Source organism: Oncorhynchus mykiss, chromosome 1, assembly GCF_013265735.2.
Source record: "Oncorhynchus mykiss isolate Arlee chromosome 1, USDA_OmykA_1.1, whole genome shotgun sequence".
NCBI classification, from domain to species: Eukaryota; Metazoa; Chordata; class Actinopteri; order Salmoniformes; family Salmonidae; genus Oncorhynchus; species Oncorhynchus mykiss.
In genome coordinates this window covers 94,622,011-94,648,584 of record NC_048565.1, presented here as the reverse complement: position 1 = coordinate 94,648,584, position 26,574 = coordinate 94,622,011, and the positions used below count along the sequence as shown (strand labels likewise).

At 47.7% G+C, this 26,574-nt stretch overlaps 2 protein-coding genes and 1 long non-coding RNA gene across 6 annotated transcripts in view; all 3 read right to left on the bottom strand.

The window, feature by feature from the left end:
• The window catches only part of LOC110499554 (methionine synthase), a 72,980-nt gene extending 67,088 nt beyond the window's left edge, over positions 1-5,892 (bottom strand). For 2 of the 4 annotated variants that reach the window (XM_036989163.1, XM_036989175.1), the window contains exons 1-2: positions 5,674-5,892; positions 4,098-4,318 (exon numbers count right to left, since the gene is read on the bottom strand). In XM_036989163.1, coding sequence (XP_036845058.1) covers positions 4,098-4,318; positions 5,674-5,710 — 258 coding nt within the window. In that variant the 5' untranslated portion in view covers positions 5,711-5,892. Of the gene's footprint in view, positions 1-2,020; positions 2,027-4,097; positions 4,319-5,673 lie in introns of those variants that run through there. The other 2 variants (XM_036989168.1, XM_036989191.1) reach the window with 2 other exon arrangements.
• Positions 5,893-6,412: 520 nt separating this feature from the next.
• On the bottom strand, positions 6,413-7,364 carry LOC118966139. Its single transcript, XR_005053416.1, has 2 exons — positions 6,778-7,364; positions 6,413-6,693 (listed from the first exon to the last, which is right to left on the bottom strand). It is a non-coding gene; the product is annotated as an uncharacterized LOC118966139 (long non-coding RNA).
• Positions 7,365-9,131: 1,767 nt separating this feature from the next.
• Positions 9,132-26,574, bottom strand: part of LOC110519363 (alpha-actinin-2) — a 73,446-nt gene continuing 56,003 nt past the window's right edge. Inside the window, exons 16-21 of the mRNA XM_036989146.1 lie at positions 26,100-26,234; positions 24,021-24,200; positions 19,721-19,867; positions 12,619-12,684; positions 10,906-11,064; positions 9,132-9,859 (exon numbers count right to left, since the gene is read on the bottom strand). Of these exons, the coding sequence (XP_036845041.1) occupies positions 9,701-9,859; positions 10,906-11,064; positions 12,619-12,684; positions 19,721-19,867; positions 24,021-24,200; positions 26,100-26,234 (846 nt within the window). The 3' untranslated portion in view covers positions 9,132-9,700. The remainder of the gene's footprint in view (positions 9,860-10,905; positions 11,065-12,618; positions 12,685-19,720; positions 19,868-24,020; positions 24,201-26,099; positions 26,235-26,574) is intronic.

Below are 26,574 nucleotides of genomic sequence, written 5' to 3'. Positions count from 1 at the left end.
CGTACCTTGTGTATACTGTAGATGACATCACCGTACCTTGTGTATGTTGTAGATGACATCACCGTACCTTGTGTATACTGTAGATGACATCACCGTACCTTGTGTATACTGTAGATGACATCACCGTACCTTGTGTATGTTGTAGATGACATCACCGTACCGTGTGTATACTGTAGATGACATCACCGTACCTTGTGTATATTGTAGATGACATCACCGTACCTTGTGCATACTGTAGATGACATCACCGTACCTTGTGTATACTGTAGATGACATCACCGTACCCTGTGTATACTGTAGATGACATCACCGTACCTTGTGTATACTGTAGATGACATCACCGTACCTTGTGTATACTGTAGATGACATCACCGTACCTTGTGTATACTGTAGATGACATCACCGTACCGTGTGTATACTGTAGATGACATCACCGTACCTTGTGTATACTGTAGATGACATCACCGTACCTTGTGTATATTGTAGATGACATCACCGTACCTTGTGTATACTGTAGATGACATCACCGTACCTTGTGTATATTGTAGATGACATCACCGTACCTTGTGTATACTGTAGATGACATCACCGTACCTTGTGTATACTGTAGATGACATCACCGTACCTTGTGTATGTTGTAGATGACATCACCGTACCTTGTGTATACTGTAGATGACATCACCGTACCTTGTGTATATTGTAGATGACATCACCGTACCTTGTGTATACTGTAGATGACATCACCGTACCTTGTGTATACTGTAGATGACATCACCGTACCTTGTGTATGTTGTAGATGACATCACCGTACCCTGTGTATACTGTAGATGACATCACCGTACCTTGTGTATGTTGTAGATGACATCACCGTACCTTGTGTATACTGTAGATGACATCACCGTACCTTGTGTATGTTGTAGATGACATCACCGTACCCTGTGTATACTGTAGATGACATCACCGTACCTTGTGTATGTTGTAGATGACATCACCGTACCTTGTGTATGTTGTAGATGACATCACCGTACCGTGTGTATACTGTAGATGACATCACCGTACCTTGTGTATACTGTAGATGACATCACCGTACCTTGTGTATACTGTAGATGACATCACCGTACCGTGTGTATACTGTAGATGACATCACCGTACCTTGTGTATACTGTAGATGACATCACCGTACCTTGTGTATACTGTAGATGACATCACCGTACCTTGTGTATATTGTAGATGACATCACCGTACCTTGTGTATACTGTAGATGACATCACCGTACCTTGTGTATACTGTAGATGACATCACCGTACCTTGTGTATACTGTAGATGACATCACCGTACCTTGTGTATGTTGTAGATGACATCACCGTACCTTGTGTATGTTGTAGATGACATCACCGTACCTTGTGTATGTTGTAGATGACATCACCGTACCTTGTGTATATTGTAGATGACATCACCGTACCTTGTGTATACTGTAGATGACATCACCATACCTTGTGTATGTTGTAGATGACATCACCGTACCTTGTGTATGTTGTAGATGACATCACCGTACCTTGTGTATACTGTAGATGACATCACCGTACCTTGTGTATACTGTAGATGACATCACCGTACCTTGTGTATACTGTAGATGACATCACCGTACCCTGTGTATACTGTAGATGACATCACCGTACCTTGTGTATATTGTAGATGACATCACCGTACCCTGTGTATATTGTAGATGACATCACCGTACCTTGTGTATACTGTAGATGACATCACCGTACCGTGTGTATACTGTAGATGACATCACCGTACCCTGTGTATACTGTAGATGACATCACCGTACCGTGTGTATACAGTAGATGACATCACCGTACCTTGTGTATATTGTAGATGACATCACCGTACCTTGTGTATATTGTAGATGACATCACCGTACCTTGTGTATATTGTAGATGACATCACCGTACCCTGTGTATACTGTAGATGACATCACCGTACCCTGTGTATACTGTAGATGACATCACCGTACCTTGTGTATATTGTAGATGACATCACCGTACCCTGTGTATACTGTAGATGACATCACCGTACCCTGTGTATACTGTAGATGACATCACCGTACCTTGTGTATACTGTAGATGACATCACCGTACCTTGTGTATACTGTAGATGACATCACCGTACCCTGTGTATATTGTAGATGACATCACCGTACCCTGTGTATATTGTAGATGACATCACCGTACCTTGTGTATACTGTAGATGACATCACCGTACCTTGTGTATACTGTAGATGACATCACCGTACCTTGTGTATACTGTAGATGACATCACCGTACCTTGTGTATGTTGTAGATGACATCACCGTACCTTGTGTATACTGTAGATGACATCACCGTACCTTGTGTATGTTGTAGATGACATCACCGTACCTTGTGTATACTGTAGATGACATCACCGTACCTTGTGCATGTTGTAGATGACATCACCGTACCTTGTGTATACTGTAGATGACATCACCGTACCTTGTGTATACTGTAGATGACATCACCGTACCTTGTGTATACTGTAGATGACATCACCGTACCTTGTGTATACTGTAGATGACATCACCGTACCTTGTGTATACTGTAGATGACATCACCGTACCTTGTGTATACTGTAGATGACATCACCGTACCTTGTGTATACTGTAGATGACATCACCGTACCTTGTGTATATTGTAGATGACATCACCGTACCTTGTGTATACTGTAGATGACATCACCGTACCTTGTGTATACTGTAGATGACATCACCGTACCTTGTGTATACTGTAGATGACATCACCGTACCTTGTGTATACTGTAGATGACATCACCGTACCTTGTGTATACTGTAGATGACATCACCGTACCTTGTGTATACTGTAGATGACATCACCGTACCTTGTGTATGTTGTAGATGACATCACCGTACCTTGTGTATATTGTAGATGACATCACCGTACCTTGTGTATGTTGTAGATGACATCACCGTACCTTGTGTATGTTGTAGATGACATCACCGTACCTTGTGTATATTGTAGATGACATCACCGTACCTTGTGTATACTGTAGATGACATCACCGTACCTTGTGTATACTGTAGATGACATCACCGTACCTTGTGTATGTTGTAGATGACATCACCGTACCTTGTGTATACTGTAGATGACATCACCGTACCTTGTGTATACTGTAGATGACATCACCGTACCTTGTGTATACTGTAGATGACATCACCGTACCTTGTGTATACTGTAGATGACATCACCGTACCTTGTGTATACTGTAGATGACATCACCGTACCTTGTGTATGTTGTAGATGACATCACCGTACCTTGTGTATACTGTAGATGACATCACCGTACCTTGTGTATACTGTAGATGACATCACCGTACCTTGTGTATATTGTAGATGACATCACCGTACCTTGTGTATATTGTAGATGACATCACCGTACCTTGTGTATACTGTAGATGACATCACCGTACCTTGTGTATATTGTAGATGACATCACCGTACCTTGTGTATACTGTAGATGACATCACCGTACCTTGTGTATACTGTAGATGACATCACCGTACCTTGTGTATGTTGTAGATGACATCACCGTACCTTGTGTATATTGTAGATGACATCACCGTACCTTGTGTATGTTGTAGATGACATCACCGTACCTTGTGTATGTTGTAGATGACATCACCGTACCTTGTGTATATTGTAGATGACATCACCGTACCTTGTGTATGCTGTAGATGACATCACCGTACCTTGTGTATACTGTAGATGACATCACCGTACCTTGTGTATGTTGTAGATGACATCACCGTACCTTGTGTATATTGTAGATGACATCACCGTACCTTGTGTATATTGTAGATGACATCACCGTACCTTGTGTATACTGTAGATGACATCACCGTACCTTGTGTATACTGTAGATGACATCACCGTACCTTGTGTATGTTGTAGATGACATCACCGTACCTTGTGTATACTGTAGATGACATCACCGTACCTTGTGTATACTGTAGATGACATCACCGTACCTTGTGTATACTGTAGATGACATCACTGTACCTTGTGTATGCTGTAGATGACATCACTCTGTGTGATGCTCAGCAGGTCGTTGTTGCCCTTCAGGCTGTGGGTGTGGTCTTTAAACTCCTCCCCCCTGAAATGTTCCTCCTCCAATCGCCTCTCCTGGATCATGGTGCCCATCCCTCCATCTAGTATCATGATCCTCTTCCCTAACAGCTCCCTGAGCTCAGCCTCTAGGGCAGGTCTGCTAGGGCCACTACCTGAGGTATGCAACATATTTCATGTTAATATGGTTATGACATGTTAAATATGTTTCCTTCCCTCCATCCTATCATGCCTCTAGGGCAGGTCTGCAGTCAACATATTACATGTTAATATGGTTACATAAACTGGTTGAGAGAATGCCAGGTTATCATTTAAGGCAAATGGTGGCTACTTTGAAGAATCGCAAATATAAAATATAGTTTGATTTGTTTTATCACTTTTTTGGTTACTACATGATTCCATATGTGTTATTCCATAGTTGATGTCTTCACTATTATCCTACAATGTAGAAAATAGTACAAAATCAAATAAAGATAAACCCTTGAATGAGTAGGTGTTCTAGAACCCTGGAATGAGTAGGTGTTCTAGAACCCTGGAATGAGAAGGTGTTCTAGAACCCTTGAATGAGTAGGTGTTCTAGAACCCTGGAATGAGTAGGTGTTCTAGAACCCTGGAATGAGTAGGTGTTCTAGAACCCTGGAATGAGAAGGTGTTCTAGAACCCTTGAATGAGTAGGTGTTCTAGAACCCTGGAATGAGTAGGTGTTCTAGAACCCTGGAATGAGTAGGTGTTCTAGAACCCTGGAATGAGTAGGTGTTCTAGAACCCTGGAATGAGTAGGTGTTCTAGAACCCTGGAATGAGTAGGTGTTCTAGAACCCTGAAATGAGAAGGTGTGTCCAAACCTTTGACTGGTACTGTATATATATATTTATATAATATTTCTGTGGAGGGGGGTTGATCTACAAAAGACCCACCAGTTGTCCATTACCGAGATAAGATGTTAGTTAACTCGCTTGTTTACAGGGAAGTGGTTTACACGTGTCAGGCCAGCTGGGGTGTATTCATTACGCATGTTCAGTTATAAAACGTTTCTTAAAATGGAAACAAACGGAACGGGGATAAGATTTACATGAATTTGTCCAATGGAAACAGTAGTTACACGTTTTGCAACTAAAACGAGAGTTTATATATTTTACAAATTCAGTTCAACTCGAGTTTTACAAATAACACCAGAGTTTCTATTGGATAAATGCATTGTGACCCTATCTATCTCTCTCTGCCCGTGTTTTGCTAACGTTACTCTACCAGGCAGGGGAACATGCAGACAGCACATGTTGACTAGCTCGCTATGTAGCTATCAATCTATCTATCTATCTATCTATCTATCTACGAATAAATAAATAAAAACGTTTGTCATTTAGGGTAGCTGGATGGAAAAATGTCGACCGTTAATTGACGTGGATATGCAGCTAACTAACCAACTGCAACTATCTAGCCAGTCATTGACAGCTGCTAGGCAGCCAGCTCATATCTAGCTAAATACTAAACCAGGAAGTTGCAACAGTTTACCTTTTGTTGTTGAACTCTCATATATTGTAGGAGCCATGGCGTTGGAATTCTCCTTCTTCTTCTTTTGCTTGATTTAACTGCAAAGGAACAAACAGTGCCTGAAGAGAGCAACCAACACTGACCCTGCCGGCGGCCGCTTGTCAACTCAATGTCCATAAATCACTTTCCTCCGTCTGGCGTGGAGGAGCTGCACAACTACGCAGGCGGAACTACGCTGCACGCTGCGGAACCACCACGCTGCACGCTGCGGGCCCACCACGCTGCACGCTGCGGACACACCACGCTGCACGCTGCGGGCCCACCACGCTGCACGCTGCGGTACCACGCTGCACGCTGCGGTACCACGCAGGCGGAACCACTGCAGATCCACACGCTGCAGAACCACGCAGGCGCATGTTTTATTGAGCAACATTCAGGTCCTTCCAGGAGAATAATTACTACGATATGACATGCCTGTACCTATCTGATTACATGTTGTAGGTGTCGGCTCTCTGAAAAGGGAACGCTGGTTTGACACAGATTACAAAGCCGTTTATTTAAATAAGGCGTTAAAAATCATGTCTGAAAATGGATTGATTTCGATTGATGTTATTTTCTTCGTTACTTGACACAACCTAGAAAGTAAAACCTGAGGGGAAAACATGTCCTAAAAGAATCAAAAAGTCTGTATTGTGCCGTAATCAACAGGTATCACTCGGATATTCAGAACGTCCAGCGAAACAGAAGAAAAACAACCAAGACGTTTTAATCACAAGAGTTTATTTTCTGCTCGTTTGCCTTACACTAGTAACGCTTCATAACTTCAGACTCCACACCGGCTGCTGAGGGGACTAATGTTGTAGTTTTACCCAGACAAAACAGTTCGTTATTTTACAGTTATATAATTTTTGTTTCTGGCATCAACACACAATAGTTTCTGCCATATCATGAGGCTCTGGGGTGAAAGTTTCCCCTAGGTACAGACCTGGGATCAGCTTCCCCCAGGTACAGACCTAGGATCAGCTTCCCCTAGGTACAGACCTAGGATCAGCTTCTCCTAGGTACAGACCTAGGATCAGCTTCCCCCAGGTACAGACCTAGGATCAGCTTCCCCTAGGTACAGACCTAGGATCAGCTTCCCCTCCCCCAAGCTTTACACAAAACATTAATGGGGAGAAACGCTAGACTGACTCAAGATCAGCCTTTAGGGGAAACTTGACTCTACTCTAATCATGAAACCCAAGTTTTCACTCGTTTTGACAATAAATAGTACTGCAGTTCTGACATACTGGTAGTCTGGGTGGATTATAATGTAGCCTGGGTGGGATTATAATGTAGCCTGGGTGGATTATAATGTAGCCTGGGTGGGATTATAATGTAGCCTGGGGGGGATTATAATGTAGCCTGGGTGAATTATAATGTAGCCTGGGTGGATTATAATGTAGCCTGGGTGAATTATAATGTAGTCTGGGTGGATTATAATGTAGTCTGGGTGGATTATAATGTAGCCTGGGTGAATTATAATGTAGTCTGGGTGGATTATAATGTAGCCTGGGTGAATTATAATGTAGTCTGGGGGGATTATAATGTAGTCTGGGTGGGATTATAATGTAGCCTGGGTGGATTATAATGTAGCCTGGGTGGATTATAATGTAGCCTGGGTGGATTATAATGTAGCCTGGGTGAATTATAATGTAGCCTGGGTGAATTATAATGTAGCCTGGGTGGGATTATAATGTAGCCTGGGGGGATTATAATGTAGCCTGGGTGAATTATAATGTAGCCTGGGTGGATTATAATGTAGCCTGGGTGGGATTATAATGTAGCCTGGGTGGATTATAATGTAGCCTGGGTGAATTATAATGTAGCCTGGGTGGATTATAATGTAGCCTGGGTGGATTATAATGTAGCCTGGGTGAATTATAATGTAGCCTGGGTGGATTATAATGTAGCCTGGGTGGGATTATAATGTAGCCTTGGTGGGATTATAATGTAGCCTGGGTGATGGGGATTATAATGTAGCCTGGGTGGATTATAATGTAGCCTGGGTGAATTATAATGTAGCCTGGGTGGATTATAAAGTAGCCTGGGTGGGATTATAATGTAGCCTGGGTGGATTATAATGTAGCCTGGGTGAATTATAATGTAGCCTGGGGGGGATTATAATGTAGTCTGGGTGGATTATAATGTAGCCTGGGTGTATTATAATGTAGCCTGGGTGAACTATAATGTAGCCTGGGTGGGATTATAATGTAGCCTGGGTGGGATTATAATGTAGTCTGGGTGGGATTATAATGTAGTCTGGGGGGATTATAATGTAGTCTGGTGGATTATAATGTAGTCTGGGTTCGATTATAATGTAGCCTGGGGGGATTATAATGTAGCCTGGGTGGGATTATAATGTAGCCTGGGTGGATTATAATGTAGCCTGGGTGGGATTATACTGTAGCCTGGGTGGATTATAATGTAGTCTGGGTTCGATTATACTGTAGCCTGGGTGGATTATAATGTAGCCTGGGTGGGATTATAATGTAGTCTGGGGGGATTATAATGTATCCTGGGTGGCATTATAATGTAGCCTGGGGGGGATTATAATGTAGTCTGGGTGGATTATAATGTAGCCTGGGGGGATTATAATGTAGCCTGGATGGGATTATAATGTAGCCTGGAGGGATTATAATGTAGCCTGGGGGGATTATAATGTAGCCTGGGTGAATTATAATGTAGTCTGGGTGGATTATAATGTAGCCTGGGTGGATTATAATGTAGTCTGGGTGGATTATAATGTAGCCTGGGTGAATTATAATGTAGCCTGGGGGGGGATTATAATGTAGCCTGGGTGGGATTATAATGTAGCCTGGGTGGGATTATAATGTAGCCTAGGGGGATTATAATGTAGCCTGGATGGATTATAATGTAGCCTGGGTGGATTATAATGTAGCCTGGGTGGGATTATAATGTAGCCTGGGGGATTATAATGAAGTCTGGGTGGATTATAATGTAGCCTGGGTGGATTATAATGTAGCCTGGGTGGATTATAATGTAGCCTGGGTGGTATTATAATGTAGCCTGGGTGAATTATAATGTAGCCTGGGTGGGATTATAATGTAGCCTGGGTGGGATTATAATGTAGTCTAGGTGGATTATAATGTAGCCTGGGTGGGATTATAATGTAGCCTGGGTGAATTATAATGTAGCCTGGGTGGGGTTATAATGTAGCCTGGGTGGAATTATAATGTAGTCTAGGTGGATTATAATGTAGCCTGGGTGGGGTTATAATGTAGCCTGGGTGAATTATAATGTAGCCTGGGTGGGATTATAATGTAGCCTGGGTGGGATTATAATGTAGTCTAGGTGGATTATAATGTAGCCTGGGTGGGATTATAATGTAGCCTGGGTGGGATTATAATGTAGCCTGGGGGGGATTATAATGTAGCCTGGGTGGGATTATAATGTAGCCTGGGTGAATTATAATGTAGCCTGGGTGAATTATAATGTAGCCTGGGTGGGATTATAATGCAGCCTGGGGGGGATTATAATGTAGCCTGGGGGGGATTATAATGTAGCCTGTTTTTTATGTACTAATACAAGCTTCTCATAAATTCACATCTTTAGGTCTCCATAGGTGACTAGCAAATAACTTAGTAGCGCTTCTTATGTGTAAATTACTTCTTATGTGTCAGTTACTTTTGATATGCAAGTTACTTTAATGTGTAAGTTACTTTAATGTGTAAGTTACTTTTTATGAGTGAGTTACTTTTTATGAGTGAGTTACTTTTTTGTGACTCACATGTAAATTTCACATTTACTGAGTCATAATTTTTTCTTAATCTCGTGAATGAATCCTGCTCAGTCCTTTTTAAATACATATTTCTCCCTACTCTTTAAAAATCATACACTCATGAAATGGCTTTAAAATGCTTTGTAATTTCTCAAAAATAACTCCCTTTTAGTACCGGTCAAAATACGAATCAATTTAGACGTAAATGTGTGGAACAAAATGGGGCGAGACTGATACAAGGTCAGGGTGCATTTCTGGTGTGTGAAGCTAGAGGTCGCTCTCCCCATAGAGGGCCGTGGAGAAGGCAGTGTAATCCAGAGCCCCTGGGACCCCGTCAGGCCCATTGTACAGGGGCATCCTGGAGATACAGTACTCTGCCTGCTCTGGGGGCAGCTCTCTACGCAGCTCCTCCAGCAGGATGAAGGGCTATGGAAAGGATACAACACAGAGTGACATTAGTGACCACATTTGAGATGACGTCGTAAAATAGACTTTAAAATAAATTGTGACATGACTTGACTGGAGAGAGAGAATAAGCACGAGACTGATCAAGGAAAGGGGTGAAAGAGGACGAGACAGACAGAGACAGAGAGGAAGAGACAGACAGAGACAGAGAGGAAGAGACAGACAGAGACAGAGAGGAAGAGACAGACAGAGACAGAGAGGAAGAGAGAGACAGAGAGGAAGAGACAGAGAGGAAGAGACAGAGACAGAGAGGAAGAGACAGAGAGGAAGAGACAGACAGAGACAGAGAGGAAGCCAGTGAGAGAGACAGAGAGGAAGTGAGTGAGAGAGACAGAGAGGAAGCGAGTGAGAGAGACAGAGAGGAAGCGAGTGAGAGAGACACAGAGGAAGCGAGTGAGAGAGACAGACAGAGACAGAGAGGAAGCGGTGAGAGAGAGAGAGGAAGCGAGTGAGAGAGACAGACAGAGACAGAGAGAACGCGAGTGAGAGAGACAGAGAGGACGTGAGTGAGAGAGACAGAGAGGAAGCGAGTGAGAGAGACAGAGAGGAAGCGAGTGAGAGAGACACAGAGGAAGCAAGTGAGAGAGACACAGAGAAAGCGAGTGAGAGAGACAGACAGAGACAGAGAGGAAGCGAGTGAGAGAGACAGAGAGGAAGCGAGTGACAGAGACAGAGAGGAAGCGAGTGACAGAGACAGAGAGGAAGCGAGTGAGAGAGACAGAGAGGAAGCGAGTGAGAGAGACAGAGACAGAGAGGAAGCGAGTGACAGAGACAGAGAGGAAGCGAGTGAGAGAGACACAGAGGAAGCGAGTGAGAGAGACAGAGAGGAAGCGAGTGAGAGAGACACAGAGGAAGCGAGTGACAGAGACAGACAGAGACAGAGAGGAAGCGAGTGAGAGAGACACAGAGGAAGCGAGTGAGAGAGACAGACAGAGACAGTGAAGAAGCCAGTGAGAGAGACACAGAGGAAGTGAGTGAGAGAGACACAGAGAACCATCACTTCCCACCTTATCAGCAGCCAGGATCTTGAAGGAGGCGAGGACCTGCTCTGAGGTGTCTGAGTCGGACGTCTCTCTAGTCATGAAGTCAACAAAGGTCTGGAAGGTCACCTTGTTGGACCCATTGGGATCCACTAGAGACATTATGCGGGCAAACTCAGACTCTCCCTACAAATCACAGAGCAGAGTGTAACCAGGCTACATCATCATTCCTCTGTGTACATCATGACAACAGACACATTGATTTTAGCCAGGTCCCAGATCTGTTTGTGCTGTCTTGCCAATACATATGGTCATTGTCAGGTGACATAACAAACTGATCTGGAACCAGGCTAACATTCAGTCAATCAGGTTGAGAATAACATATACAGATAAGATAGCTGTGCTACTCATGTCCTACCTGATAAAGGGTTATGTTTGATACATTACTCATGTCCTAGCTGATAAAGGGTAATGTTTGATACATTACTCATGTCCTAGCTGATAAAGGGTAATGTTTGATTCATTACTCATGTCCTAGCTGATAAAGGGTTATGTTTGATACATTACTCATGTCCTAGCTGATAAAGGGTAATGTTTGATACATTACTCATGTCCTACCTGGTAAAGGGTTATGTTTGATACATTACTCATGTCCTACCTGGTAAAGGGTAATGTTTGATACATTACTCATGTCCTACCTGGTAAAGGGTTATGTTTGATACATTACTCATGTCCTAGCTGATAAAGGGTAATGTTTGATACATTACTCATGTCCTACCTGATAAAGGGTTATGTTTGATACATTACTCATGTCCTAGCTGATAAAGGGTAATGTTTGATACATTACTCATGTCCTAGCTGATAAAGGGTAATGTTTGATACATTACTCATGTCCTAGCTGATAAAGGGTAATGTTTGATACATTACTCATGTCCTAGCTGATAAAGGGTAATGTTTGATACATTACTCATGTCCTAGCTGATAAAGGGTTATGTTTGATACATTACTCATGTCCTACCTGGTAAAGGGTTATGTTTGATACATTACTCATGTCCTACCTGATAAAGGGTTATGTTTGATACATTACTCATGTCCTAGCTGATAAAGGGTAATGTTTGATACATTACTCATGTCCTACCTGATAAAGGGTTATGTTTGATACATTACACTATTTTTGACCAGGGCTCTGTGGACCCTATAAGCCCTGATCAACAGTAGTGCACTATATAGTGAACAGAGCCCTATGAGCCCTGGTCAACAGTAGTGGACTATATAGTGAACAGAGAGCCATTTGAGTCACACCAGCTACTGAGTGACACTACCAGCTGGCCATACCAGCTATGTGTGCTGCTACCCTGGAATAGAAATACCGTTGACACCAATACTTAGCGTATCTGGAGGCCATTTTGGATCAGGATCAACAGTTTTAAATACATTGACAGATAATATTGATCATTCTGATGAAAATGTAGTCACTTTTATAGATTAATGTTACTTAAACAGTGACAGACATTTTTGCGGAAGTCTTATGACAGTCCTATGACAGTCCTATGACAGTCCTATGACAGTCCTATGACAGTCTTATGACAGTCCTATGACAGTCATATGACAGTCTTATGACAGTCTTATGACAGTCTTATGACAGTCCTATGACAATCTTATGACAGTCCTATGACAGTCTTATGACAGTCCTATGACAGTCCTATGACAGTCCTATGACAGCTCATTCTATGTATTTACCAGATCATAGCCCATGGAGATCAGACAGGCTCTGAAGTCATCTGTTTCCATGCCTCCTTTCTTCTTCTGCAGGGTGTAGAGGAGGAGGAGGAGGGAGGAAGAGGAGGGAGAGGAGGAGGGGAGAGGAGGAGTAGGGAGAGGAGGAGTAGGGAGAGGAGGAGGGGAGAGGAGTAGAGAGGTGGAGGAGGAGGGGAGAGGAGGATGAGAAGGAGGAGGGAAGTGGAGTAGAGAGGTGGAGGAGGAGGAGGATGGAGAGGAGGAGGGGAGAGGAGTAGAGAGGTGGAGGAGGAGGGGAGGAGGAGGATGAGAAGAAGGAGGGGAGTGGAGTAGAGAGGTGGAGGAGGAGGAGGATGGAGAGAAGGAGGGGAGAGGAGTAGAGAGGTGGAGGAGGAGGAGGGAGAGGAAGAGGAGGGAGAGGAGGAGTAGGGAGAGGAGGAGGGGAGAGGAGTAGAGAGGTGGAGGAGGAGGGGAGAGGAGGATGAGAAGGAGGAGGGAAGTGGAGTAGAGAGGTGGAGGAGGAGGAGGAGGGGAGAGGAGTAGAGAGGTGGAGGAGGAGGGGAGGAGGAGGATGAGAAGGAGGAGGAGAAGAAGGAGGGGAGTGGAGTAGAGAGGTGGAGGAGGAGGGGAGAGGAGGAGTAGGGAGAGGAGGAGGGGAGAGGAGTAGAGAGGTGGAGGAGGAGGGAGAGGAAGAGGAGGGAGAGGAGGAGTAGGGAGAGGAGGAGGGGAGAGGAGGAGGAGGGAGAGGAGGATGAGAAGGAGGAGGGAAGTGGCGTAGAGAGGTGGAGGAGGAGGAGGGGAGAGGAGTAGAGAGGTGGAGGAGGAGGAGGAGGGAGAGGAAGAGGAGGGAGAGGAGTAGAGAGGTGGAGGAGGAGGGGAGGAGGAGGATGAGAAGGAGGAGGAGAAGGAGGAGGGGAGTGGAGTAGAGAGGTGGAGGAGGGAGAGGAGGGAGAGGAGGAGGGGAGAGAAGTAGAGAGGAGGAGGAGGGAAAGGAGGAGGAGGAGGAGGAGGGAGAGGAATAGGAGGAGGGAGGAGTAGAGAGGTGGTGAAGGAGGAGGAGGGAGGAGTAGAGAGGTGGTGGAGGAGGGATAGGAGGAGTGTGGAGAGGAAGAGAGGAGAGGAAGAGAGGTATGGGGAGGGAGGGAGGTAGGGGGAGAGGATATGACAAGGAGAGGAGATGTATGGGAGACAGACGGACGTACAGACAGTGACAAGAAGCAGAAGACAAAGAACAAAGAGAGAGAAAAGATAATTAATTTAGTGTCTTTGATGAGATTTGATAAACACCATGTCATTGTTTCTCTAACAGAGAGAGATATTGCCTTCAATGACACCTACAGCACAAACAACTGGATACAGCACACACAATACTATATATACACTATACAATACTATATATACATATCTGGGCCTGTATTCAGGGACCGTCTCAGTAGGAGTGGTGATCTAGGATCAGGTCATAGTCTCAGTAGGAGTGGTGATCTAGGATCAGGTCATAGTCTCAGTAGGAGTGGTGATCTAGGATCAGGTCATAGTCTCAGTAGGAGTGGTGATCTAGGATCAGGTCATAGTCTCAGTAGGAGTGGTGATCTAGGATCAGGTCATAGTCTCAGTAGGAGTGGTGATGTAGGATCAGGTCATAGTCTCAGTAGGAGTGGTGATCTAGGATCAGGTCCTAAAGAGTCTCATTAGGAGTGGTGATCTAGGATCAGATCATAGTCTCAGTGGGAGTGGTGATCTAGGATCAGGTCATAGTCTCAGTAGGAGTGGTGATCTAGGATCAGGTCATAGTCTCAGTAGGAGTGGTGATCTAGGATCAGGTCCTAAAGAGTCTCAGTAGGAGTGGTGATCTAGGATCAGGTCATAGTCTCAGTAGGAGTGGTGATCTAGGATCAGGTCATAGTCTCAGTAGGAGTGGTGATCTAGGATCAGGTCATAGTCTCAGTAGGAGTGGTGATCTAGGATCAGGTCATAGTCTCAGTAGGAGTGGTGATCTAGGATCAGGTCATAGTCTCAGTAGGAGTGGTGATGTAGGATCTGGTCATAGTCTCAGTAGGAGTGGTGATCTAGGATCAGGTCCTAAAGAGTCTCAGTAGGAGTGGTGATCTAGGATCAGATCATAGTCTCAGTAGGAGTGGTGATCTAGGATCAGGTCATAGTCTCAGTAGGAGTGGTGATCTAGGATCAGGTCATAGTCTCAGTAGGAGTGGTGATCTAGGATCAGGTCCTAAAGAGTCTCAGTAGGAGTGGTGATCTAGGATCAGGTCATAGTCTCAGTAGGAGTGGTGATCTAGGATCAGGTCATAGTCTCAGTAGGAGTGGTGATCTAGGATCAGGTCATAGTCTCGGTAGGAGTGGTGATCTAGGATCAGATCATAGTCTCAGTAGGAGTGGTGATCTAGGATCAGGTCATAGTCTCAGTAGGAGTGGTGATCTAGGATCAGGTCATAGTCTCAGTAGGAGTGGTGATCTAGGATCAGGTCATAGTCTCAGTAGGAGTGGTGATCTAGGATCAGGTCATAGTCTCAGTAGGAGTGGTGATCTAGGATCAGGTCATAGTCTCAGTAGGAGTGGTGATCTAGGATCAGGTCATAGTCTCAGTAGGAGTGGTGATCTAGGATCAGGTCCTAAAGAGTCTCAGTAGGAGTGGTGATCTAGGATCAGGTCATAGTCTCAGTAGGAGTGGTGATGTAGGATCAGGTCATAGTCTCAGTAGGAGTGGTGATCTAGGATCAGGTCCTAAAGAGTCTCAGTAGGAGTGGTGATCTAGGATCTGGTCATAGTCTCAGTAGGAGTGGTGATCTAGGATCAGGTCATAGTCTCAGTAGGAGTGGTGATCTAGGATCAGGTCATAGTCTCAGTAGGAGTGGTGATCTAGGATCAGGTCCTAAAGAGTCTCAGTAGGAGTGGTGATCTAGGATCAGGTCATAGTCTCAGTAGGAGTGGTGATCTAGGATCAGGTCATAGTCTCAGTAGGAGTGGTGATGTAGGATCAGGTCATAGTCTCAGTAGGAGTGGTGATCTAGGATCAGGTCATAGTCTCAGTAGGAGTGGTGACTGGAACCATCTTTAACCTCCTCCAGAGAACAAGTCACTTCATTATTCTGAAACACAACATGTGTTGAATGGTGTTTACTGCAGTTATCTGAAACACAACTAGTGTTGAATGGTGTTTACTACAGTTATCTGAAACACAACTAGTGTTGAATGGTGGTACTACAGTTATCTGAAACACAACTAGTGTTGAATGGTGGTACTACAGTTATCTGAAACACAACTAGTGTTGAATGGTGTTTACTGCAGTTATCTGAAACACAACTAGTGTTGAATGGTGTTTACTACAGTTATCTGAAACACAACTAGTGTTGTGTTGAATGGTGGTACTACAGTTATCTGAAACACAACTAGTGTTGAATGGTGTTTACTACAGTTATCTGAAACACAACTAGTGTTGAATGGTGGTACTACAGTTATCTGAAACACAACTAGTGTTGAATGGTGGTACTACAGTTATCTGAAACACAACTAGTGTTGAATGGTGTTTACTGCAGTTATCTGAAACACAACTAGTGTTGAATGGTGTTTACTACAGTTATCTGAAACACAACTAGTGTTGTGTTGAATGGTGGTACTACAGTTATCTGAAACACAACTAGTGTTGAATGGTGGTACTACAGTTATCTGAAACACAACTAGTGTTGAATGGTGTTTACTGCAGTTATCTGAAACACAACTAGTGTTGAATGGTGGTACTGCAGTTATCTGAAACACAACTAGTGTTGAATGGTGTTTACTACAGTTATCTGAAACACAACTAGTGTTGAATGGTGTTTACTACAGTTATCTGAAACACAACTAGTGTTGAATGGTGTTACTGCAGTTATCTGAAACACAACATGTGTTGAATGGTGGTACTGCAGTTATCTGAAACACAACTAGTGTTGAATGGTGGTACTACAGTTATCTGAAACACAACTAGTGTTGAATGGTGTTACTGCAGTTATCTGAAACACAACATGTGTTGAATGGTGTTACTACAGTTATCTGAAACACAACTAGTGTTGAATGGTGTTTACTGCAGTTATCTGAAACACAACTAGTGTTGAATGGTGTTTACTGCAGTTATCTGAAACACAACTAGTGTTGAATGGTGTTTACTACAGTTATCTGAAACACAACTAGTGTTGAATGGTGTTACTGCAGTTATCTGAAACACAACTAGTGTTGAATGGTGGTACTACAGTTATCTGAAACACAACTAGTGTTGAATGGTGTTACTGCAGTTATCTGAAACACAACTAGTGTTGAATGGTGGTACTACAGTTATCTGAAACACAACTAGTGTTGAATGGTGTTACTACAGTTATCTGAAACAACTAGTGTTGAATGGTGTTACTGCAGTTATCTGAAACACAACTAGTGTTGAATGGTGGTACTACAGTTATCTGAAACACCTGGTGTTGAATGGTGGTACTACAGTTATCTGAAACAACTAGTGTTGAATGGTGTTACTGCAGTTATCTGAAACACAACTAGTGTTGAATGGTGGTACTACAGTTATCTGAAACACAACTAGTGTTGAATGGTGGTACTGCAGTTATCTGAAACACAACTAGTGTTGAATGGTGTTTACTGCAGTTATCTGAAACACAACTAGTGTTGAATGGTGTTTACTGCAGTTATCTGAAACACAACTAGTGTTGAATGGTGTTTACTGCAGTTATCTGAAACACAACATGTGACTGCTGCCATGCCAGAGGAAGGATTTAGTGGTTACTATTTAGTAACAGGTGTACATAGTTTGGTCAGTACCTGGATGTTATGTCTCACCCAGACTGATCAGGCAAGCTCTGAACTCCTCACAGGGCAGTCTGCCAGACCTGTCCTGCAGGCAGCCACACAGCCACACACACAGGATCCATGGTGTCAGTAACAGTGAGCACGTTAGCTGAATGTCATTAGGATGGATTGTTGTTTTGATCTGTAATATTACAAACATTTGCCAAAATACTAAGTGAGTGAGTTCCAAATCACAAGCGGTCAAGGCCTTGAGTTAGATAAGTCACCTTCCTGGACTTAGAAACAATATAACAGTCATTACCACACAGGAACAGGACAGAGACACAGAGGGACACAGAGGGGTACACAACCCTGTCGAAGTGGGTTAGGGTCAGGGACACGGAGGGGTACACAACCCTGTCGAAGTGGGTTAGGGTCAGGGACACTGGAAAGACACGGAGGGACACAGAGGGGGACACAACCCTGTCGAAGTGGGTTAGGGCCAGGGACACTGGAAAGACACGGAGGGAAACAGAGGGGTACACAACCCTGTCGAAGTGGGTTAGGGTCAGGGACACTGGAAAGACACAGAGGAGTACACAACCCTGTCGAAGTGGGTTAGGGTCAGGGACACTGGAAAGACACAGAGGAGTACACAACCCTGTCGAAGTGGGTTAGGGTCAGGGACACTGGAAAGACACGGAGGGACACAGAGGGGTACACAACCCTGTCGAAGTGGGTTAGGGTCAGGGACACTGGAAAGACACAGAGGAGTACACAACCCTGTCGAAGTGGGTTAGGGTCAGGGACACTGGAAAGACACAGAGGAGTACACAACCCTGTCGAAGTGGGTTAGGGTCAGGGACACTGGAAAGACACGGAGGGACACAGAGGGGTACACAACCCTGTTGAAGTGGGTTAGGGTCAGGGACACGGAGGGGTACACAACCCTGTCGAAGTGGGTTAGGGTCAGGGACACTGGAAAGACACGGAGGGACACAGAGGGGTACACAACCCTGTCGAAGTTGGTTAGGGTCAGGGACACGGAGGGGTACACAACCCTGTCGAAGTGGGTTAGGGTCAGGGACACTGGAAAGACACGGAGGAGTACACAACCCTGTCGAAGTGGGTTAGGGTCAGGGACACTGGAAAGACACAGAGGGACACAGAGGGGGACACAACCCTGTCAAAGTGGGTTAGAGGCAGGGACACTGGAAAGACACAGAGGGACACAGAGGGACACAGAGGGACACAGAGAGATACAGAGGGACACGGAGGGACACGAAGGGACACAGTACCCTGTCAAAGTGGGTTAGGGCCAGGGACACTGGAAAGACACAGAGGGACACAGAGGGGTACACAACCCTGTCGAAGTGGGTTAGGGTCAGGGACACTGGAAAGACACGGAGGGACACAGAGGGGTACACAACCCTGTCGAAGTGGGTTAGGGTCAGGGACACGGAGGGGTACACAACCCTGTCGAAGTAGGTTAGGGTCAGGGACACTGGAAAGACACGGAGGGACACAGAGGGGTACACAACCCTGTCGAAGTGGGTTAGGGTCAGGGACACTGGAAAGACACAGAGGAGTACACAACCCTGTCGAAGTGGGTTAGGGTCAGGGACACTGGAAAGACACGGAGGGACACAGAGGGGTACACAACCCTGTCAAAGTGGGTTAGGGTCAGGGACACTGGAAAGACACGGAGGGACACAGAGGAGTACACAACCCTGTCGAAGTGGGTTAGGGTCAGGGACACTGGAAAGACACAGAGGGGTACACAACCCTGTCGAAGTGGGTTAGGGTCAGGGACACTGGAAAGACACGGAGGAGTACACAATCCTGTCGAAGTGGGTTAGGGTCAGGGACACTGGAAAGACACGGAGGGACACAGAGGGGTACACAACCCTGTCAAAGTGGGTTAGGGTCAGGGACACTGGAAAGACACGGAGGGACACAGAGGAGTACACAACCCTGTCGAAGTGGGTTAGGGTCAGGGACACTGGAAAGACACAGAGGGACACAGAGGGGTACACAACCCTGTCGAAGTGGGTTAGGGTCAGGGACACTGGAAAGACACAGAGGGGTACACAACCCTGTCGAAGTGGGTTAGGGTCAGGGACACTGGAAAGACACGGAGGGACACAGAGGGGGACACAACCCTGTCGAAGTGGGTTAGGGTCAGGGACACTGGAAAGACACGGAGGGACACAGAGGAGGGACACAGTACCCTGTCAAAGTGGGTTAGGGTCAGGGACACTGGAAAGACACAGAGGGACACAGAGGGACACAGAGAGATACAGAGGGACACGAAGGGACACAGTACCCTGTCAAAGTGAGTGAAAGACTGGCGGAACTCGTTCATCTGTTGCTGGCTGATGCCTTTAGCGTCGCGCGTCAGAATCTGGGTCTCGATCTCATTGATGGTTCTAGCGATGGTGGTCAACAGCTGCTCCCAACCCACACGGATATGCTGCAGAGAGGGAGAGGGAGAGAGAGAGAGAGAGAGAGAGAGAGAGAGGGAGTGGGAGAGAGAGAGGGATATAGAGAGAGAGAGAGAGGAGGAAGAAGGCCAAGTCACAGGGTGGGATCTGGACCCCGGTCTACCGGGCACAAGGCCGAAGGCCAAGTCACAGGGTGGGATCTGAATCCCAGGCTACTGGGCACAAGGCTGAAGGCCAAGTCACAGGGTGGGATCTGAACCCTGTTCTACTGGGCACAAGGCTGAAGGACCAAGTCACAGGGTGGGATCTGAACCCTGTTCTACTGGGCACAAGGCCGAAGGCCAAGTCACAGGGTGGGATCTGAACCCCGGGCTACCGGGCACAAGTCACAGGGTGGGATCTGAACCCTGTTCTACCGGGCACAAGGCTGAAGGCCAAGTCACAAGGTGGGATCTGAAGCCTGTTCTACTGGGCACAAGGCCGAAGGCCAAGGCACAGGGTGGGATCTGAACCCTGTTCTACCGGGCACAAGGCTGAAGGCCAAGTCACAGGGTGGGATCTGAACCCCAGGCTACCGGGCACAAGTCACAGGGTGGGATCTGAACCACGGTCTACCGGGCACAAGGCTGAAAGCCAAGTCACAGGGTGGGATCTGAACCCTGTTCTACCGGGCACAAAGCTGAAGGCCAAGTCACAGGGTGGGATCTGAACCCTGTTCTACCGGGCACAAGGCTGAAGGCCAAGGCACAGGGTGGGATCTGAACCCCGGTCTACCGGGCACAAGGCTGAAGGCCAAGTCACAGGGTGGGATCTGAACCCCAGGCTACCGGGAACAAGGCTGAAGGCCAAGGCACAGAGTGGGATCTGAACCCCGGTCTACCCGGGCACAAGGCTGAAGGCCAAGTCACAGGGTGGGATCTGAACCCCGGTCTACCCGGGCACAAGGCTGAAGGCCAAGTCACAGGGTGGGATCTGAACCCCGGTCTACTGGGCACAAGGCCGAAGGCCAAGTCACAGGGTGGGATCTGAACCCCAGGCTACTGGGCACAAGGCTGAAGGACCAAGTCACAGGGTGGGATCTGAACCCTGTTCTACTGGGCACAAGGCCGAAGGCCAAGTCACAGGGTGGGATCTGAACCCCGGGCTACCGGGCACAAGTCACAGGGTGGGATCTGAACCCTGTTCTACCGGGCACAAGGCTGAAGGCCAAGTCACAAGGTGGGATCTGAAGCCTGTTCTACTGGGCACAAGGCCGAAGGCCAAGTCACAGGGTGGGATCTGAACCCCAGGCTACCGGGCACAAGGCTGAAGGCCAAGTCACAGAGTGGAATCTGAACCCCGGTCTAACGGGCACAAGGCTGAAGGCCAAGTTACAGGGTGGGATCTGAACCCTGTTCTACCAGGCACAAGGCTGAAGGCCAAGTTACAGGGTGGGATCTGAACCCTGTTCTACCGGGCACAAGGCTGAAGGCCAAGTCACAGGGTGGGATCTGAACCCTGTTCTACCGGGCACAAGGCTGAAGGCCAAGTCACAGGGTGGGATCTGAACCCTGTTCTACTGGGCACAAGGCTGAAGGCCAAGTCACAGGGTGGGATCTGAACCCCGGGCTACCGGGCACAAGTCACAGGGTGGGATCTGAACCCTGTTCTACCGGGCACAAGGCTGAAGGCCAAGTCACAAGGTGGGATCTGAAGCCTGTTCTACTGGGCACAAGGCCGAAGGCCAAGTCACAGGGTGGGATCTGAACCCCAGGCTACCGGGCACAAGGCTGAAGGCCAAGTCACAGAGTGGAATCTGAACCCCGGTCTAACGGGCACAAGGCTGAAGGCCAAGTTACAGGGTGGGATCTGAACCCTGTTCTACCAGGCACAAGGCTGAAGGCCAAGTTACAGGGTGGGTTCTGAACCCTGTTCTACCGGGCACAAGGCTGAAGGCCAAGTCACAGGGTGGAATCTGAACCCTGTTCTACCGGGCACAAGGCTGAAGGCCAAGTAACAGGGTGGGATCTGAACCCTGTTCTACCGGGCACAAGGCTGAAGGCCAAGTAACAGGGTGGGATCTGAACCCTGTTCTACCGGGCACAAGTCACAGGGTGGGATCTGAACCCTGTTCTACTGGGCACAAGGCTGAAGGACCAAGTCACAGGGTGGGATCTGAACCCTGTTCTACTGGGCACAAGGCCGAAGGCCAAGTCACAGGGTGGGATCTGAACCCCGGGCTACCGGGCACAAGTCACAGGGTGGGATCTGAACCCTGTTCTACCGGGCACAAGGCTGAAGGCCAAGTCACAAGGTGGGATCTGAAGCCTGTTCTACTGGGCACAAGGCCGAAGGCCAAGGCACAGGGTGGGATCTGAACCCTGTTCTACCGGGCACAAGGCTGAAGGTCAAGTCACAGGGTGGGATCTGAACCCCAGGCTACCGGGCACAAGTCACAGGGTGGGATCTGAACCACGGTCTACCGGGCACAAGGCTGAAAGCCAAGTCACAGGGTGGGATCTGAACCCTGTTCTACCGGGCACAAAGCTGAAGGCCAAGTCACAGGGTGGGATCTGAACACTGTTCTACCGGGCACAAGGCTGAAGGCCAAGGCACAGGGTGGGATCTGAACCCCGGTCTACCGGGCACAAGGCTGAAGGCCAAGTCACAGGGTGGGATCTGAACCCCAGGCTACCGGGAACAAGGCTGAAGGCCAAGGCACAGAGTGGGATCTGAACCCCGGTCTACCCGGGCACAAGGCTGAAGGCCAAGTCACAGGGTGGGATCTGAACCCCGGTCTACCCGGGCACAAGGCTGAAGGCCAAGTCACAGGGTGGGATCTGAACCCCGGTCTACTGGGCACAAGGCCGAAGGCCAAGTCACAGGGTGGGATCTGAACCCCAGGCTACTGGGCACAAGGCTGAAGGACCAAGTCACAGGGTGGGATCTGAACCCTGTTCTACTGGGCACAAGGCCGAAGGCCAAGTCACAGGGTGGGATCTGAACCCCGGGCTACCGGGCACAAGTCACAGGGTGGGATCTGAACCCTGTTCTACCGGGCACAAGGCTGAAGGCCAAGTCACAAGGTGGGATCTGAAGCCTGTTCTACTGGGCACAAGGCCGAAGGCCAAGTCACAGGGTGGGATCTGAACCCCAGGCTACCGGGCACAAGGCTGAAGGCCAAGTCACAGAGTGGAATCTGAACCCCGGTCTAACGGGCACAAGGCTGAAGGCCAAGTTACAGGGTGGGATCTGAACCCTGTTCTACCAGGCACAAGGCTGAAGGCCAAGTTACAGGGTGGGATCTGAACCCTGTTCTACCGGGCACAAGGCTGAAGGCCAAGTCACAGGGTGGGATCTGAACCCTGTTCTACCGGGCACAAGGCTGAAGGCCAAGTCACAGGGTGGGATCTGAACCCTGTTCTACTGGGCACAAGGCTGAAGGCCAAGTCACAGGGTGGGATCTGAACCCCGGGCTACCGGGCACAAGTCACAGGGTGGGATCTGAACCCTGTTCTACCGGGCACAAGGCTGAAGGCCAAGTCACAAGGTGGGATCTGAAGCCTGTTCTACTGGGCACAAGGCCGAAGGCCAAGTCACAGGGTGGGATCTGAACCCCAGGCTACCGGGCACAAGGCTGAAGGCCAAGTCACAGAGTGGAATCTGAACCCCGGTCTAACGGGCACAAGGCTGAAGGCCAAGTTACAGGGTGGGATCTGAACCCTGTTCTACCAGGCACAAGGCTGAAGGCCAAGTTACAGGGTGGGTTCTGAACCCTGTTCTACCGGGCACAAGGCTGAAGGCCAAGTCACAGGGTGGAATCTGAACCCTGTTCTACCGGGCACAAGGCTGAAGGCCAAGTAACAGGGTGGGATCTGAACCCTGTTCTACCGGGCACAAGGCTGAAGGCCAAGTAACAGGGTGGGATCTGAACCCTGTTCTACCGGGCACAAGTCACAGGGTGGGATCTGAACCCTGTTCTACCGGGCACAAGTCACAGGGTGGGATCTGAACCCCGGTCTACCGGGCACAAGGCCGAAGGCCAAGTCCCAGGGTGGGATCTGAACCCTGCTCTACGTGGAAAAACAACAGCTTAACCATTAGGCCAAGAGTAGTAAGGTTTCGTGATCATAAAACAGATCCCAACAAGTTATTTGTGAGAATGATCTCTGAATCGTTCCAGTCCCACAATAAGCTACTCACCTCCATGGTGTAGTTGGTGTGTTTGTTGTCGAACACCAGGGACTCTTGGATGTGTTGATGGTCTCCCTCTAGCTTGTCGATGTTGGACTTGTAGTTGATGATGACCTGTTCAAACTGCTTCAGCTGACTCATCTGGTCCTCCAGAGAACCTCCGATGTCGACGGAACTACGACCGATCTCCTGGTGGAGAGAGGAGGAGAAAAAAACGTTGCCGTCACAATCGGACCAAAATGGCACCCTATTCCCTACATAGTGCACTACTTTTGCCTAGGGTCCGTAGGCCTCTGGTCAAAAGTAGTGACACTATATAAGGGGATAGGGAGCCATTTTGGAACGTAGAATTTGTGTTGGTGTTCAGAACATCCGCTGAGCTGCAGGCCAGTGTTTAGCATCTGTTGGTTGGTGGGTTGGTGGGTAATCAGTATGCAGCTTGGGTCCTAGGTGCCAGGGTTCGGTTGGTTGGTTGGTGGGTTGGTGGGTAATCAGTATGCAGCTTGGGCCCTAGGTGCCAGGGTTCGGTTGGTTGGTTGGTGGGTTGGTGGGTAATCAGTATGCAGCTTGGGTCCTAGGTGACAGGGTTCGGTTGGTTGGTGGGTTGGTGGGTAATCAGTATGCAGCTTGGGTCCTAGGTGCCAGGGTTCGGTTGGTTGGTGGGTTGGTGGGTAATCAGTATGCAGCTTGGGCCCTAGGTGCCAGGGTTCGGTTGGTTGGTGGGTTGGTGGGTAATCAGTGTGCAGCTTGGGTCCTAGGTGCCAGGGTTCGGTTGGTTGGTTGGTGGGTTGGTGGGTAATCAGTATGCAGCTTGGGTCCTAGGTGCCAGGGTTCGGTTGGTTGGTGGGTTGGTGGGTAATCAGTATGCAGCTTGGGTCCTAGGTGCCAGGATTCGGTTGGTTGGTGGGTTGGTGGGTAATCAGTATGCAGCTTGGGTCCTAGGTGCCAGGGTTCGGTTGGTTGGTGGGTTGGTGGGTAATCAGTATGCAGCTTGGGTCCTAGGTGCCAGGGTTCGGTTGGTTGGTTGGTGGGTTGGTGGGTAATCAGTATGCAGCTTGGGCCCTAGGTGCCAGGGTTCGGTTGGTTGGTTGGTGGGTTGGTGGGTAATCAGTATGCAGCTTGGGTCCTAGGTGCCAGGGTTCGGTTGGTTGGTTGGTGGGTTGGTGGGTAATCAGTATGCAGCTTGGGTCCTAGGTGCCAGGGTTCGGTTGGTTGGTGGGTTGGTGGGTAATCAGTATGCAGCTTGGGTCCTAGGTGCCAGGGTTCGGTTGGTTGGTGGGTTGGTGGGTAATCAGTATGCAGCTTGGGTCCTAGGTGCCAGGGTTCGGTTGGTTGGTGGGTTGGTGGGTAATCAGTATGCAGCTTGGGTCCTAGGTGCCAGGGTTCGGTTGGTTGGTTGGTGGGTTGGTGGGTAATCAGTATGCAGCTTGGGTCCTAGGTGCCAGGGTTCGGTTGGTTGGTGGGTTGGTGGGTAATCAGTATGCAGCTTGGGCCCTAGGTGCCAGGGTTCGGTTGGTTGGTTGGTTGGTTGGTGGGTAATCAGTATGCAGCTTGGGCCCTAGGTGCCAGGGTTCGGTTGGGGGATCAATTCCATTACCAGTACGTCCATTCAGGAAGTCAACTGAAACTCCAAATTCCAATAATATTTACTTCCTGAATGGACTGAATTTAAATGGAATTGATCCTCCCAACCCTAGAAGGTACAGATCCCTACAGGTGCACAGCACAGGAGGCAGGTGAGGGGAGGACAGCTCACAATAACGTCTGTAATGGACTGAACGGAGTAGAAACCAGGTGTTCGATTCCATTCATGTAGTTCTAGCCGCTTTAAAACTTCTAGAGGATAGGGGGCAGTATTTTGGCGTCCGGATGAAAAGCCCAAAGTAAAATGCCTGTTACTCAGGCCCAGAAGCTAGGATATGCATATTATTGGTTGATTTGGATAGAAAACACTCTAAAGTTTCAAAAAATGTTAAAATAATGATTGGGAGTATAACAGAACTGATTCTACAATGAGCCCGTCTAAGGTGCCGCCTGTTGTACATGACATGGCGTCAGGTGACCGAGGTCAGGACAGGTCTGTCTCACCTCCATCCTGGTCTGGATCCACGGTCCGATGATGTTGGCCTGGGCAGCAAACTGGCGTCTGAGACGTTCGTTGGCGTGCTGTCTGGCTAGTTCCTCCTGGAGAATACTGTTTCTCTGGGGAACCAGCTTCTTCACCTGATCAACGGGACAGAAAGGGTTAATCCCTGGTTAACACAATGGGACGGTTTCTTCATTTGAGTGCTTTTTTTAGTCTAGGACTTCATCTGTGTCTGGGAATCTGTCTATAGTTAACACAGGGTTTGTTCAATCCCACTGGTCCCTGGGGCTTTTTTGTTATAGCCAAGCACAAAAACCCCCTGATTTAACTCATCAGTGAATCATCAAGCCGTTGATTAGTGAATCAGGTGTGTTAGCACTGGGCTGTAATGAAAGCCTGCTGTATACCATGAGGTTCTCCTGGATCGAGATTGAAGACCTTTAACACAAACATTCACAGTACAACACACACAAACAT